At 42.5% G+C, this 14,435-nt stretch overlaps 1 protein-coding gene across 1 annotated transcript; it reads left to right on the top strand.

Moving 5' to 3' along the window:
• Nucleotides 1-2,664: 2,664 nt before the first annotated feature.
• Nucleotides 2,665-4,587, top strand: LOC124278560. The gene is made up of 3 exons (XM_046714288.1): nt 2,665-3,102; nt 3,349-3,449; nt 4,501-4,587. Exons 1-3 carry the CDS (start codon nt 2,670-2,672, stop codon nt 4,528-4,530), a joined length of 564 nt encoding a protein of 187 aa, XP_046570244.1. The 5' UTR covers nt 2,665-2,669; the 3' UTR covers nt 4,531-4,587.
• Nucleotides 4,588-14,435: the final 9,848 nt, after the last annotated feature.

Genomic DNA, 14,435 nt, shown 5'->3' with positions numbered 1-14,435 from the left:
TGGTTGGGGAGCACAACAGAAGTCCTAGTGACTGGGGGGCGTATGAACTGCGGCTCGTCTACACAGATAACTGTTGCTGGCAAAATCGGATCAAACGATATCCCGTAAGACTACATTGGAACTGAACGTACAAAACTGGACTACGTGGGAACAGGTTGCACAGAAGTACTGGATGCTAGAATGCATTGTGCAGAAATGTATCGAAATTCTCATATGAGTTCGAATAACAGATTCACCAAGAATGTGAATCTTGACATCCATAGAAGTGGGTTACACCTGTCCTGTACACCTCCATGACATGTCTCTTTAGGCCTTCCTCACACTGACTCGCCTCCATGTAAGTCAAATCTACGTTAAACTCACCATTTGTAAATAATATTATGTAGATATTACGGAGAGGGTGTACCCAATCCTTTTCTCATGAATAAAATATGTTTAAAGCAAAACAAACAAAACAAACTAACCATTCATTCATACATGCCCGAAGGCCATAGTTCAATTCTCCATATGGGCACCATGAGTGATGCCCATAATTGGGTATTGACGGATTATTTCTAAAAGCATCACAAAAACCATACTCACTCGTCCACCCCAGACCCACCCACCAACTCTTATCTGCAAGAAAAAATCAAATATACTTGATGACTTCAACGAATAAAGTGTGCTTAACACAATGTGAACAACTGTGGCACTCTCATCTCGCCAGATATCAACGTCCAGGTGCGCTTTGATCACGACATCGCTATTTGATGTTAGATGGGGAATATGCAGATCAATGGAGAGGAGCGTAATGGATTGTGTAATTGGCTCTTCGTTCTAGATGGCTGACTGATGCAACATTGACGCTAACACTACTGTTGCTGTTCCCACACACGGGAGGCGCCCGCACCGAGGACAAATCACGGGCATTGCAGGTATCTGTAAAGCGAATAGATGGACTCCTGGGTTAAAATTGGTCTCCAGTAGCCGATGCTACGAGGATACTCAGCTGCAAGGTCAGACTCAACGGCGTGGCTGATTGCGTTACATCGTACTCCAGCGTTGTTCATGGCGTCAATCACAGGCTTGCCAGGTCCACTCTGATTGTTTAAGTCACCTGCTGAGTTCGGCGTTCAACAACATTCCAGTTGTACAGCTAACGAACTGAAAAGCAGCTTCTCCATATATACAAATGTTTGTGATGTTGTCAGGAAGTTCAAGCCACAGATGAACTTCATTACCATGTTATTCATTCATTCATTCATTCATTCATTCATTCATTCATCCACCCATCCACCATTCATTCATTCATTCATTGTGTGATTTTGTTTGTGTAATTTACCGAACTTGCCCGAAACAGTGTCCGACGTACTACTGGCATGAGCTGGATTTGCTTGTCACATTTCAAAAGCCAATTCGTCATTGTTTTGGACAAATGTTCTTTACATGTATTTCCTGTTGATTGTTTGTGTCATTGATTTTGTACATGACAAAAAATCACCCCCAACCCTCCACCCAAAGCCATAACTTATGTCTTCGTACCTTAACGTGTAATTTCGCTGTACCTGTATTTATTATTCGCATGCATCTATGTGCGGCATCAAAGAACATTCACACACCCATTCCGGTAAAACTGGAGATGGGACGGCCAGTACTGTAACAACGTGGCGTGATGCAAGGAAATGGGATTTATATGGAATTTAACAATAAAGTAGTAATTATCTCTACAGGGGATACCAAAATTAATCTTCACCGTACTTGTGTTTACTAAATCATTATTACAAAACGATTTCAAACAAAAAGGCCGGTAAACTGTCTCAATCTCAAGTAGTTCCTGATGAAACAACTGGTTTTTCCTCCCGTATAATGGTCGAAGTAGTTTCAAGTAAATTAAAATTCGATGTGTAAGAAAATGGATATTGTTTTTTTTCTTGTGGTCTAATTGAAAATTGATTCATCAAGAACAATATACCGTACCTCGTGACGGCAATACTGAAACAGTCCATTATCAATCTGCATCAAGTCTGGAGCGGGAGATGAAGTGATTTAAGCCACGGTATTATACGTTAAACAAACATGTGAATGAGATGCATGCCACCTTAAAAAGACAGACATCTTCTAATAAATTCATCATGTTTGGAACGAGCTACTTATGTCAACTATCCACAAGCCCTGTGGCAGTTACAGGATCGCTATATCACATTAGAGAGTAGTGATGTATTAGACTCTTATGAGACAATAGGAGCCCTCGGAACGCTCAACACAGGTGAAACCAGTCTGGTCGGCTCACACCCAGTCCACGCATACACAGATTCACTATCACGCCTTCAACGAAAATACTCACCAAAGTTTAGCTAAAAGGACTTTAATGGCATTTATGGATTGCTAGAGTGTTGTGGATGATGCGAGAGTCCTCACCGTAATTAACATTGATTACGGGAATGGTTAACAAAGTTATAACAGTGGGAAGTTCTTCGTATGGTACCTTTTATCCGGCTACTTGTGCGTGTTAGAGGGCCAATTATTGCACGCGCAATCTGTAACAATAGAGATCGATGGCGGTATATTAATTGATAATGTCTACTTGTAGGAAATACTCATATAAAAATCTCAGCAATGTCATAAATCTCAGACAGAGTTTCAGCCTGGCGAGTTTGAAACGTTTAAAGTCACAGGGGCAATTGTTATATATGTTGATGATGCAGGAAAAGGAGGAACCGAGCTCTCGAACGTCCGGCCGCAACTCTGTGGACGAGAGGGAAGATAATTTGGGAGGAGAAGAAACCACAAAATCTCACTTCTTATCTATTGATGACATTCTGAAAGATAAGCACACAGACACGGGTAACAGCGACAACTCTCGAAACGACTTAAAAAAGTATGACGTTGCAATGCCGTCGCTGCGAGTACCGGAAGTGACGGATACATGTGTGACCGGTTCATGTGTGGACAGTCCAAGGCCGGATGTGTTTGGTTCCAGTCTTCCCTCGCTGGACTACATGGCATACGCCCGTCCCCCACAGGTCCTGCCCTACCCCTACACGCTAGCCAGGCCCTTTGGGGTCTTCCAGTCCACATCTTGGCTGTGTCAGTCGCTGTATCAGAGGCAGGCATACATAGAAGGTAAACCTGAATTGACATACAGACTAAGAATATGCATCCAGTTTAATGTACAATACATACAGATTACACAAACGGGGTGCATGTAAGGTATGCTAATCCGACTATATTTAAAGACCTACAAATAGCCGCGTTTCTGGTTTGAGATGACAAGTTCTGTATGTGACAATGGTGTTTTTCTAAACATGAAGAGAATGAACTCAACTGTGTTTGAGTTTGACTCATGAAGCTCTTACCTTTTCTTCTCAGCCCAGAGAAGCTCTCGGCGTCAGCGAAGGGTGAACATCGACCGGAAGCCGCGACAGGCGTATTCAACAAAACAACTGGAGAGGCTAGAGGAAGAGTTTAAGGTAATCTCGGTGTGAGTTTCCTTCAAGACCCGCTTACGGTTCAGTGCTGACAAACAGCTCCTGTAATGATGGAGACGAGATACAAAAGAAACCCCTTCCCATAACGTCGTTTCACTCCGCCAATTGACGTCATGCTCTAACGGCCTTTATTACAATGCCTGGAGTCCCAAATGGAAGTGTACACCTTTTAAATGGTATTTTCTTTCGGGACGAACTAAATTGTTGTTCTTTTTTAAACACTTTATGTTCATGTTAAAAAAGTTGTTAATGTAATCTCAAAAATCAAACCCAGATGTGTTGTATCACCCTGTCTTTATATATTAAACGCGTTAGTTTGTTTGAACATATTGTATTCAATGTTGAAATGGATTGGACACAAGTTATGTAACTTATTACCGTCCGCTCCCATCAGAAACATGGACAATAATGAATGGACGTAATGAATGGACATAATAATTTTAAGACATATCATTCATTAACCGAAGCGCTTACTTCGTACAATGTATTTATGCACATGTCTTAAGATATTTTCATTAATAGTATTTGGCAGAGCAGGGTTGCCGTAAAGAATGGTATCAATGTCTAAGTGAACTTTTGATAGTTAAAAGTCTTGCTTCAGATCAAAACGGCAATAGAAATTTTGGACATTTTAAAAAGAAATGGTTAGCATCTTCCACCGGAGCACCTGAATTGCAAGCTTTACTCTCTAATAAATTAACACGAAAAAGATCTGCATGTAATGAACTACACGAATGTCTTAACTTCGTGTGTAATATATTTATCTTTCTTTCACCAAATAGAAAATATTTTTCAGATAACTTTGATTTAAACGATGATAATATATTTGTACATTTTGTTGTTTTTACATCTTGTTCTGCAACACGAACTGAAGTGTCGTCGGCAAACAGTCTTGTGACATTTGTTAGATTTCACTGTCGATTCGCTCTCTGTCATTGTATGTTACATAAGTTAAACAAATGTCTGATTATGTCGTGTATGAAAGGTGTTCTGGACAGAAACAACACTTCACTTTTATTGCCCTCCGTTGCAGACCGACCGTTACCTGAGCGTCATTAGGTGAGAATACGAGTTGTCCAATACACCTGTATATACTCCCCCAGACTCAGATAAAGAGCAACATTGTGTGTACGTACAGGAGTTAATATATCAGCTGTATATATATAACCCTATACCCCCACCCTCGTGAACCGGAGTGTTAATATATCAGCTGTATATCCCCATACCCCACCCTCAGAGCAACATTAGGTGATTGTACGTACGGAGTGTTAATATATCAGCTGTATATACCCTATACCCCCACCCTACCAACCCAGTCTCCTTCTCAGAGCAACATTAGGTGATTGTACGTACGGAGTGTTAATATATCAGCTGTATATACCCTATACCCCCACCCTACCAACCCGGTCTCCTTCTCAGAGCAACATTAGGTGATTGTACATACGGAGTGTTAATATATCAGCTGTATATACCCTATACCCCCACCCTACCAACCCGGTCTCCTTCTCAGAGCAACATTAGGTGACTGTACGTACGGAGTGTTAATATATCAGCTGTATATACCCTATACCCCCACCCTACCAACCGGTCTCCTCCTCAGAGCAACATTAGGTGATTGTACGTACGGAGTGTTAATATATCAGCTGTATATACCCTATACCCTCACCCTACCAACCCAGACTCCTTCTCAGAGCAACATTAGGTGACTGTACGTACGGAGTGTTAATATATCAGCTGTATATACCCTATACCCCCACCCTACCAACCTGGTCGCCTTCTCAGAGCAACATTAGGTGATTGTACATACGGAGTGTTAATATATCAGCTGTATATACCCTATACCCCGACCCTACCCACCGGGTCGCCTTCTCAGAGCAACATTAGGTGACTGTACGTACGGAGTGTTAATATATCAGCTGTATATACCCTATACCCCCACCCTACCTACCCGGTCTCCTTTCAGAGCAACATTAGGTGACTGTACGTACGGAGTGTTAATATATCAGCTGTATATACCCTATACCCCCACCCTACCACCGGGTCTCCTTCTCAGAGCAACATTAGGTGATTGTACGTACGGAGTGTTAATATATCAGCTGTATATACCCTATACCCCTGACCCTACCAACCGGGTCTCCTTCTCAGAGCAACATTAGGTGATTGTACGTACGGAGTGTTAATATATCAGCTGTATATACCCTATACCCCCACCCTACCTACCCGGTCTCCTTCTCAGAGCAACATTAGGTGATTGTACGTACGGAGTGTTAATATATCAGCTGTATATACCCTATACCCCCACCCTACCAACCCTGGACCCTTCTCAGAGCAACATTAGGTGACTGTACGTACGGAGTGTTAATATATCAGCTGTATATACCCTATACCCCACCCTACCCACCTGGTCAGCTCCCCTACCCTCAGAGCAACATTAGGTGATTGTACGTACGGAGTGTTAATATATCAGCTGTATATACCCTATACCCCCACCCTACCAACCCGGTCTCCTTCTCAGAGCAACATTAGGTGACTGTACGTACGGAGTGTTAATATATCAGCTGTATATACCCTATACCCCCACCCTACCAACCTGGTCGCCTTCTCAGCGCAACATTAGGTGATTGTACATACGGAGTGTTAATATATCAGCTGTATATACCCTATACCCCGACCCTACCCACCGGGTCGCCTTCTCAGAGCAACATTAGGTGACTGTACGTACGGAGTGTTAATATATCAGCTGTATATACCCTATACCCCCACCCTACCTACCCGGTCTCCTTTTCAGAGCAACATTAGGTGATTGTACATACGGTGTGTTAATATATCAGCTGTATATACCCTATACCCCCACCCTACCAACCTGGTCGCCTTCTCAGAGCAACATTAGGTGATTGTACATACGGAGTGTTAATATATCAGCTGTATATACCCTATACCCCCACCCTACCCACCGGGTCGCCTTCTCAGAGCAACATTAGGTGACTGTACGTACGGAGTGTTAATATATCAGCTGTATATACCCTATACCCCCACCCTACCTACCCAGTCTCCTTCTCAGAGCAACATTAGGTGATTGTACGTACGGAGTGTTAATATATCAGCTGTATATACCCTATACCCCCACCCTACCTACCCGGTCTCCTTTTCAGAGCAACATTAGGTGATTGTACATACGGTGTGTTAATATATCAGCTGTATATACCCTATACCCCCACCCTACCAACCTGGTCGCCTTCTCAGAGCAACATTAGGTGATTGTACATACGGAGTGTTAATATATCAGCTGTATATACCCTATACCCTCACCCTACCAACCCGGTCTCCTTCTCAGAGCAACATTAGGTGACTGTACGTACGGAGTGTTAATATATCAGCTGTATATACCCTATACCCCCACCCTACCAACCCAGTCTCCTTCTCAGAGCAACATTAGGTGACTGTACGTACGGAGTGTTAATATATCAGCTGTATATACCCTATACCCCCACCCTACCTACCCGGTCGCCTTCTCAGAGCAACATTAGGTGACTGTACGTACGGAGTGTTAATATATCAGCTGTATATACCCTATACCCCCACCCTACCTACCCGGTCTCCTTTTCAGAGCAACATTAGGTGACTGTACGTACGGAGTGTTAATATATCAGCTGTATATACCCTATACCCCCCCACCCTACCAACATTAGGTGATTGTACGCCTTCTCAGAGCAACATTAGGTGATTGTACGTACGGAGTGTTAATATATCAGCTGTATATACCCTATACCCCCACCCTACCTACCCGGTCTCCTTCTCAGAGCAACATTAGGTGATTGTTCACTGAGAGTGTTAATATATCAGCTGTATATACCCTATACCCCCACCCTACCAACCCGCTCCTTCTCAGAGCAACATTAGGTGACTGTACGTACGGAGTGTTAATATATCAGCTGTATATACCCTATACCCCCACCCTACCTACCCGGTCTCCTTCTCAGAGCAACATTAGGTGATTGTTCATAGAGAGTGTTAATATATCAGCTGTATATACCTTATACCCCCACCCTACCAACCCAGTCTCCTTCTCAGAGCAAGATTAGGTCGCCTGAAGAAAGTGGAATTACTCAGATTCGTGCGAATTTCGAGGGTTGGCTGGAATACAATGTATTCAGAATAACAGAATAACAGAAGTTGGAATATTCTGCACATAAGGACCTACGTTGACGGATCTGGTAATATGTTCCCAACATAATGCCCTCCAAGGTCCACACACTTCTGCTAACGATGCTGTATCCCTTGATCCCACCCTACCTACCCGGTCTCCTTCTCAGAGCAACATTAGGTGATTGTTCATAGAGAGTGTTAATATATCAGCTGTATATACCTTATACCCCCACCCTACCAACCCAGTCTCCTTCTCAGAGCAAGATTAGGTCGCCTGAAGAAAGTGGAATTACTCAGATTCGTGCGAATTTCGAGGGTTGGCTGGAATACAATGTATTCAGAATAACAGAATAACAGAAGTTGGAATATTCTGCACATAAGGACCTACGTTGACGGATCTGGTAATATTTTCCCAACATTATGCCCTCCAAGGTCCACACACTTCTGCTAACGATGCTGGAGTTCCTTGATCCCACACGCTTCATCACGGTGGTTTCTACATCATCTGCTGCATACTGCTTGTCAGATAGGTCTTTCTTCAAATGTGGGCATGGTCGGAAATCTGACGGTGCCAAATTAAATGCATACAGTGCATGTTCTTTGGGTTAAAGACTAGTAATTGCGGCCATCTTAGCAACAGACTTGCGGTCAGGTGCATTGTCACCCGTGACGATCCAGTTATAGCGAATGCAGCGTTATGTTAACTCACATGTAATTACATGCACATTGAGCAAACACAGGTGTGCACTATACAGATATTCTTCACTGACCTTGACCTCTGTCTAGACCCGAACGATTTGTCTGTAACAACACTCGAAAACGCCGAAGATATGGAGTCCCAGCTTAAATTTGGTAGGGTTAGTAAGCTTAAAGGTGAAGATACTTGGTATTTGCGTATATCCTGGCCCACCGTTAAACCACATACAAAGGTAAATTATTTGTTCACCCGAAGAAACACAAGAACACAGAAGTAGCACCGGACAGTTCAAACTCGAACATATCTACAATCACGACCAATGAATACCTTAAAGAATCAGAAAGTAGGACGCGATTGGACGCATGCTTTATGATATCTCGATATTAGTGACTGGTAGACACAAATGGCTGGAGCTGCTGGAATATTGCTCGTCAAGTTAAAATGACCTTGTGGGGGCTTCTCTGTCACTCTGGATCTTTATGTGTGTATCTAAATATGAGACACACGAGGCGCCCCACTGGTCACCTCTATTTGATGTTCAGGAGGGTAAATCAGTGGAAGGGAATTGGCTGTTCAGTACCTAAAAGAAATGATCGTATTGTCCGCTAATGGAATATGGTAACCTCACACGCCCCTTGGTTGTATTTTTGTCATGATATTCACTTCGTTTCACTATGGCAAACGTTAGATAGCGCGTGCAAGCGTCACTAAAACTGAAAATATAAAAATCAAGAAGACAATGTCATCAATATCCACCCCAATGGTAAAATACTCTTCACGAATATGTCAACTAGCTATGACGATGTCTCACGAAAACATATAAATGCAAACTATTCATATACTAGCATGCTTGTATCAACAACAGACTGCCTTAGTGCTTCCACGGTTTAATGTACCCCAGTAGTGTTGATGCTGGAAATAGAGTGGTACTGTTGATTTATGTCAATAGGTTCTTGAATGAAGGAAGGAGAGTATTGAAAAATTAAAGTTCTGCTCCGGAAAGGAGCACTACCACCAATTTCAGTCAAAGAAAAACCTGTTGCCATGGAAACGCGATAAATATTAAATATTATCTATGTGCCAAGTTTGGTGAAGAAATATTGAACAGTTTTAAAGTTCTGCTCCGGAAAAGGAGAATTTGCTTGGGCGGACGTACGGAATCCAAAATAATACCCCCGCGGGGGATGAAAATCATAAACCAATACCTGTTAGTGAATACTAACCAACTTGAAAATATCAACGATGTCGACTTTGTATATCGTTAGGGCGATGTTTGCTCTTCCCATTTTCGGCAATACCTGGTGTTATCACTGACTTTCAGGGGACCGTTGAGAAAGTTTTCACAGCTTTTTAGCCTTTTACACCAACTGGAATCTGTCTGGAGACTGGTTAGTCTCGTGCATTGACGGTTTATACTTACAGAGAAAACCAACAATTCGATGTATCGTTAAACGTTTCTCATGCCAGTGGGACAATGGGAATAACATTTGATAAATCAATACACAGTGATGCCACTTTGATTTGCTAGTCCAGCAATGTTTTTTTTGCTTTTGTGTTTCCATAAAACAATAAGGAAGGAAAAAGACCGTGACCAAAACCGGTCTACAGTTTCATGATTGGTTAAAAAATGGTAGGCGAAACTTGGCAACCCTATTAGCTCATCTTTGAGCTGAATGATCATGCTTTATGGTATACTAATATTAGTGATAGGTATACACAAATTGTTGCTTACAATTAATTTTGGCCAACTTACATCTCTGCTACTCTATAACAATATTGGTTTCGCGATGGCATTTGTAAAGTATTAAAAAAAATCATATTCTTTCAAACATTTCAGGACGAAATGGAAAAAGCAAATGGCCGCCAAACTGAAGCGTGATGGCCTTCTCAGCGCGCACATGTGGCCTCTGACGTCATATCCGCTACACCTTCACCAACCGATTCACCAGCCAGTACACCCGAACCCACTGTTTCACCTCTAGCGCCAAGCTAGACGTGATATTGACTAGAACTCAGTGAACATGGCCGTGTTTGTTTAGACAAATGTACTTTCAAGTAAACCTTGGTTTCTGTGTATATTGCCTGCCCGTGGTAGCTTCGAGTTACACTCGATGCTATAGGGCGATGCTTTAATCGTTGTGGAGCAGGCCGAATCTGGCTCAACACATGTGGAGTATTTAAACTAAATTGATAAACAAAATATGTTTACGCATAGTCGTTTGTTTATATGCTTTTTAGTCTGTTGTCTATTGACTGGGCTCTCGAGAAGATTCTGAATCAGTGCCTGTGGTTACATAGGACAATGGGCGCCATTGGGTTCAGTTGTATGTCTCCACACCCCAACATCTCTGATACAGGTCAAGTGGCAACATGAATCAAGATGCTGCCCACGAACTCTAGAATCAAGTGTACGTTACGTTGGCACGAACCAGTTGGTAGTCGTGTACTGGTATCAGAACATTAATTACAGTTTCAGTTTGGTAAATGAACATTTGAACAGAACACCAGACATTATGGCAAATAGTCTCCCTCTAAACACAAGAAGATGAAGGGAAACTCACATCATTATGCATATGAACCTTCACATCCCATTTTAGCCTCACGTGCTGGAACATGTGCCCGAACCTGCGTTTAAGTTATTGACAAGGTTATTCATGTGGGGTTATTCCAAATGAACTTTCAAGAGCTGTATAATGCATTTCCGGTAATACAATTGCAATGAAACTGTTGTCCGTACATCCCTTTTATAGAATCTATTGTCGGTATAATGGCAGCACAACATATATTCAGCCAAAGCCTTCCGATACCATTGCCACTTGTCATAAAGACATGAAGATGACGAAGTACATTTTAATGGCTTGTTGATAAAGCTTTCTTTGCTCCTGACATTTCTTGAGTTTTTTTAACGGTGTCTGGTCCAGAACCTGTGTCAACAGGTATTGCGCAAACGGAACCCACCGGTCTGCACTATAAGGCGCCACCTTTCCTAGCCCGTCCCGCGGGATCTAGGCAGATTAGAGGGGTGCGGACCTGACTCTGCATACTGCCTCATCAAGGAATCTGTACGCAGAAACACAACAATGTCTGTATCTGCGTGGGCCACGGTTGTTATAACGGGGTATTGTACGTGCAGTATACCGAGTCCAATATAACGCAGTTTGCCGTGGGTAGACTCATTTTACCTGGTTCCTCTCGATCGATAGTTTTTTCGCGTTTTAGCGAATTTTCCTTTTAGCGCACAGGACGTGGGTCTGTATATAAAGGATTCCACCCTGCAGACAACAGACGTGGTAGGTCGAAGTTGACTGTATGAACCCACTGCTGTTCTGTTCAACGTAGTGGACTGGCTTTTGTACCCGTAAAACTGAGTTCGATTCCCATTACATGCCTAAATTACATGAACACCAATCCCGGAGGACGGAGTAAGTGAGTGAGCGAGTTCAGTTTTACGCCACACTCAGCAATATTCCAGCTATATGGCGGCGGTCTGTAAATAATCGAGTCTGGACCAGACAATCCAGTGATCAACAGCATGAGCATCGATCTGCGCAGTTGGGAATGCGATGACATGTGTCAACCAAGCCAGCGAGTCTGACCACCCGATCCTGTTAGTCGCCTCTTACGACAAGCATGGGTTACTGAAGGTTCATTCTAACCCGGACCTTCACGGGTCCGGAGGACGGAACAATGGGGAAGAAACTCGAAGGTGTAAATTCCAATGGAAAAACAGCGAGTTGTTTCACTTGAATGTACACACACATGACTTACGGTCCGTACTCAACACAGCATGACCAACGCGCATGCGTCAAGATGCTGAGTCAGCTTGGTTTCACTCTGCATCTGACAGTGTTTCACCTTCATGACGGTATGTCAGTGTGACAGGAACTGACACACATAGGAAATGTTTACTTTCTCCTGACACACACGAGTCAGGGCGCACAGAAACCACGAATCAGAATCGATCGATTCTTGACTAATGGCACCGATACATTAGCTCCAACAGAATTTATTGTAATCCTACAACGAACTTTCTCTAAAAGAAGCAAGAACGCTTGGCCTTCTTGTCAGGTCAGGTGTCTAGAAGGCATCCGCGTTTACATAGCATGATCTTGCATGTGTACAGAAGCCATTTGATGGTGGGAAGTACACTTTAGATGAATATTTAGTATATTGACATGTGTTGTAATACATCTGCATGTAGTACCGTTCTCGATGCACAGAGTGGGTAGATCTCATGAAGTCTCGGCATTGGTCAGGTGTTTGGTCAAGTCGTGTATCCGCCAAAATTATACCAGGCGTCTAAATGCGCCTTCAGTCAACCAATACGCGCAAATGAACATAAAAAGGTAAAAATACTCATTTGGAACAGGACTAGATATTTGAGGCTGCTTCGCCCAAACTCATTTGTACAGCCATGTAGTCACCGACAATTGATTCGCGGAACGAAGCACAAACATTGCCAGGTGATCTACAGTGCGGGCACCTGTGACGGCCGGCCAGCTATTACAGCGCGTCTACACAGCGACTTGGCATCGAGAGACGGTCGAGGACTACTCTGATCTGCTGGCTAAACAAGGTCATTCAGGGGAAAACCATGATTTAGCGGTAGGGGTGTGAAGCAGTGGAGTTGAATGTTATTAATGGATTAATTTTACAAAAAATACTCTGATTATATGTATTTATCAATCTATTTCACGTTGAAACTGAGATTAGCGTATTTGTAAGCACGTTTTCAAACGTCATTTATGGCTGTTAGTTTGCTCCGCCCTCGTTGATTTCCACTTGGAACCCTGATATGAAATGGTATCGTCTATGTATATCCCAGATACATCTTATCCTATACGGGGTAGGTGCACCCACTGCAGGTCCCCCGACCCCCATCATGTGCAAGAAGTACCGGGACAGAATCTGGGCCCTGGGCTGCGGCCAAGGGAGATCGGATGAAACTGGCAAGGTTGGTTGTCATCCTCAGTATTGATGTTTCCATAAGACAAATTTTCTTTGCGGGTAGGTGCTACGGGACATTTTCCCCCTCGCTATAAGGCGGTAGTAGTGGCACAAGCAAGGGTGTACAGGGTTAAAGGTCAATATATGTGAGAAAAAAAATGATACATTATTGAGAATGATGATTTTAAAGTATATATAACTTAAAATAGAATTTCACTTCGCTTAAGGTCTGTGCATATGTTGTGTAGCTTTCTGGATTTGAAAAGCACTGTTTGGAAAGAAGGTTATAATTTATTATATATTTGATGTTATATTTAATTTTCACACAAAAAATGAGGTTGGGGGTTTATCAGGCTCGACTGTTGGAATGTAAATACGCCATACTTGAACGACATCGTTCGTCGTCCACGAAGTAAAGAAATGCGATGGTGCAAATTTTGCTTGTCATGGGGTATGTTGTCTCGTGTGTTTTAGCATAACTAAAGGTTCTCCCTCTTTGTACCCGTGCCAGACTGGGGTAGAACATACATAGAGCAGCATATTGTCAGCTAGTCGATAAAACAATGGCATGCCGACCTGATACGACGTCGTCCGGAGTAAACTGTCCTTTTTGTCAATCAATAAATGTTTGTCGCACAAATGCGCATTGTATACAGACTAGTTTATATAGCATGCATAACGTATATATTTGTCATCAGAAAACAACCGGTATGTATACCTTGTTCATGTTCTATAACATTTGGTGTTGTCCTGTGAATACTGCTGAAACTTGAAATAATGAAACTGTATGACTTATCGCCTAGCTAGGCCACTGGTGTCAGATCCTGCGAGTATAATTACATTTGGAGAAAACAACATGTGACAGCACCAGATCATTTCATATATGATTTAAAGCAAAGGCTGAAAGATATGTATTTTCAAAAGTGGTACTCTTCTCTATGTTTACACAATAAGTTTAATCATTACTCCTGTTTCAAATTATTCATTCTTACTGAAAAATATCATTAATGATAAGAAATCCCGAACAGCACTATTCCGTTTCATATGTAGAGCTTATGATCTTCTAGTAGACAAATGTAGAAAGTTTGGGATATCAAGGAAAACCAATTGTGTAAATATTGTACTTTATATAATATCAGGGGGTAGACGATGAATACCAATTCCCGCTTCTTTGTCCA

This window comes from Haliotis rubra, unplaced genomic scaffold (assembly GCF_003918875.1).
Source record: "Haliotis rubra isolate DU_JTF1 unplaced genomic scaffold, ASM391887v1 Scf24, whole genome shotgun sequence".
NCBI classification, from domain to species: domain Eukaryota; kingdom Metazoa; phylum Mollusca; class Gastropoda; order Lepetellida; family Haliotidae; genus Haliotis; species Haliotis rubra.
The sequence above is the reverse complement of the archived record's forward strand: the minus strand, read 5'-3'. Positions and strand labels throughout refer to the sequence as shown.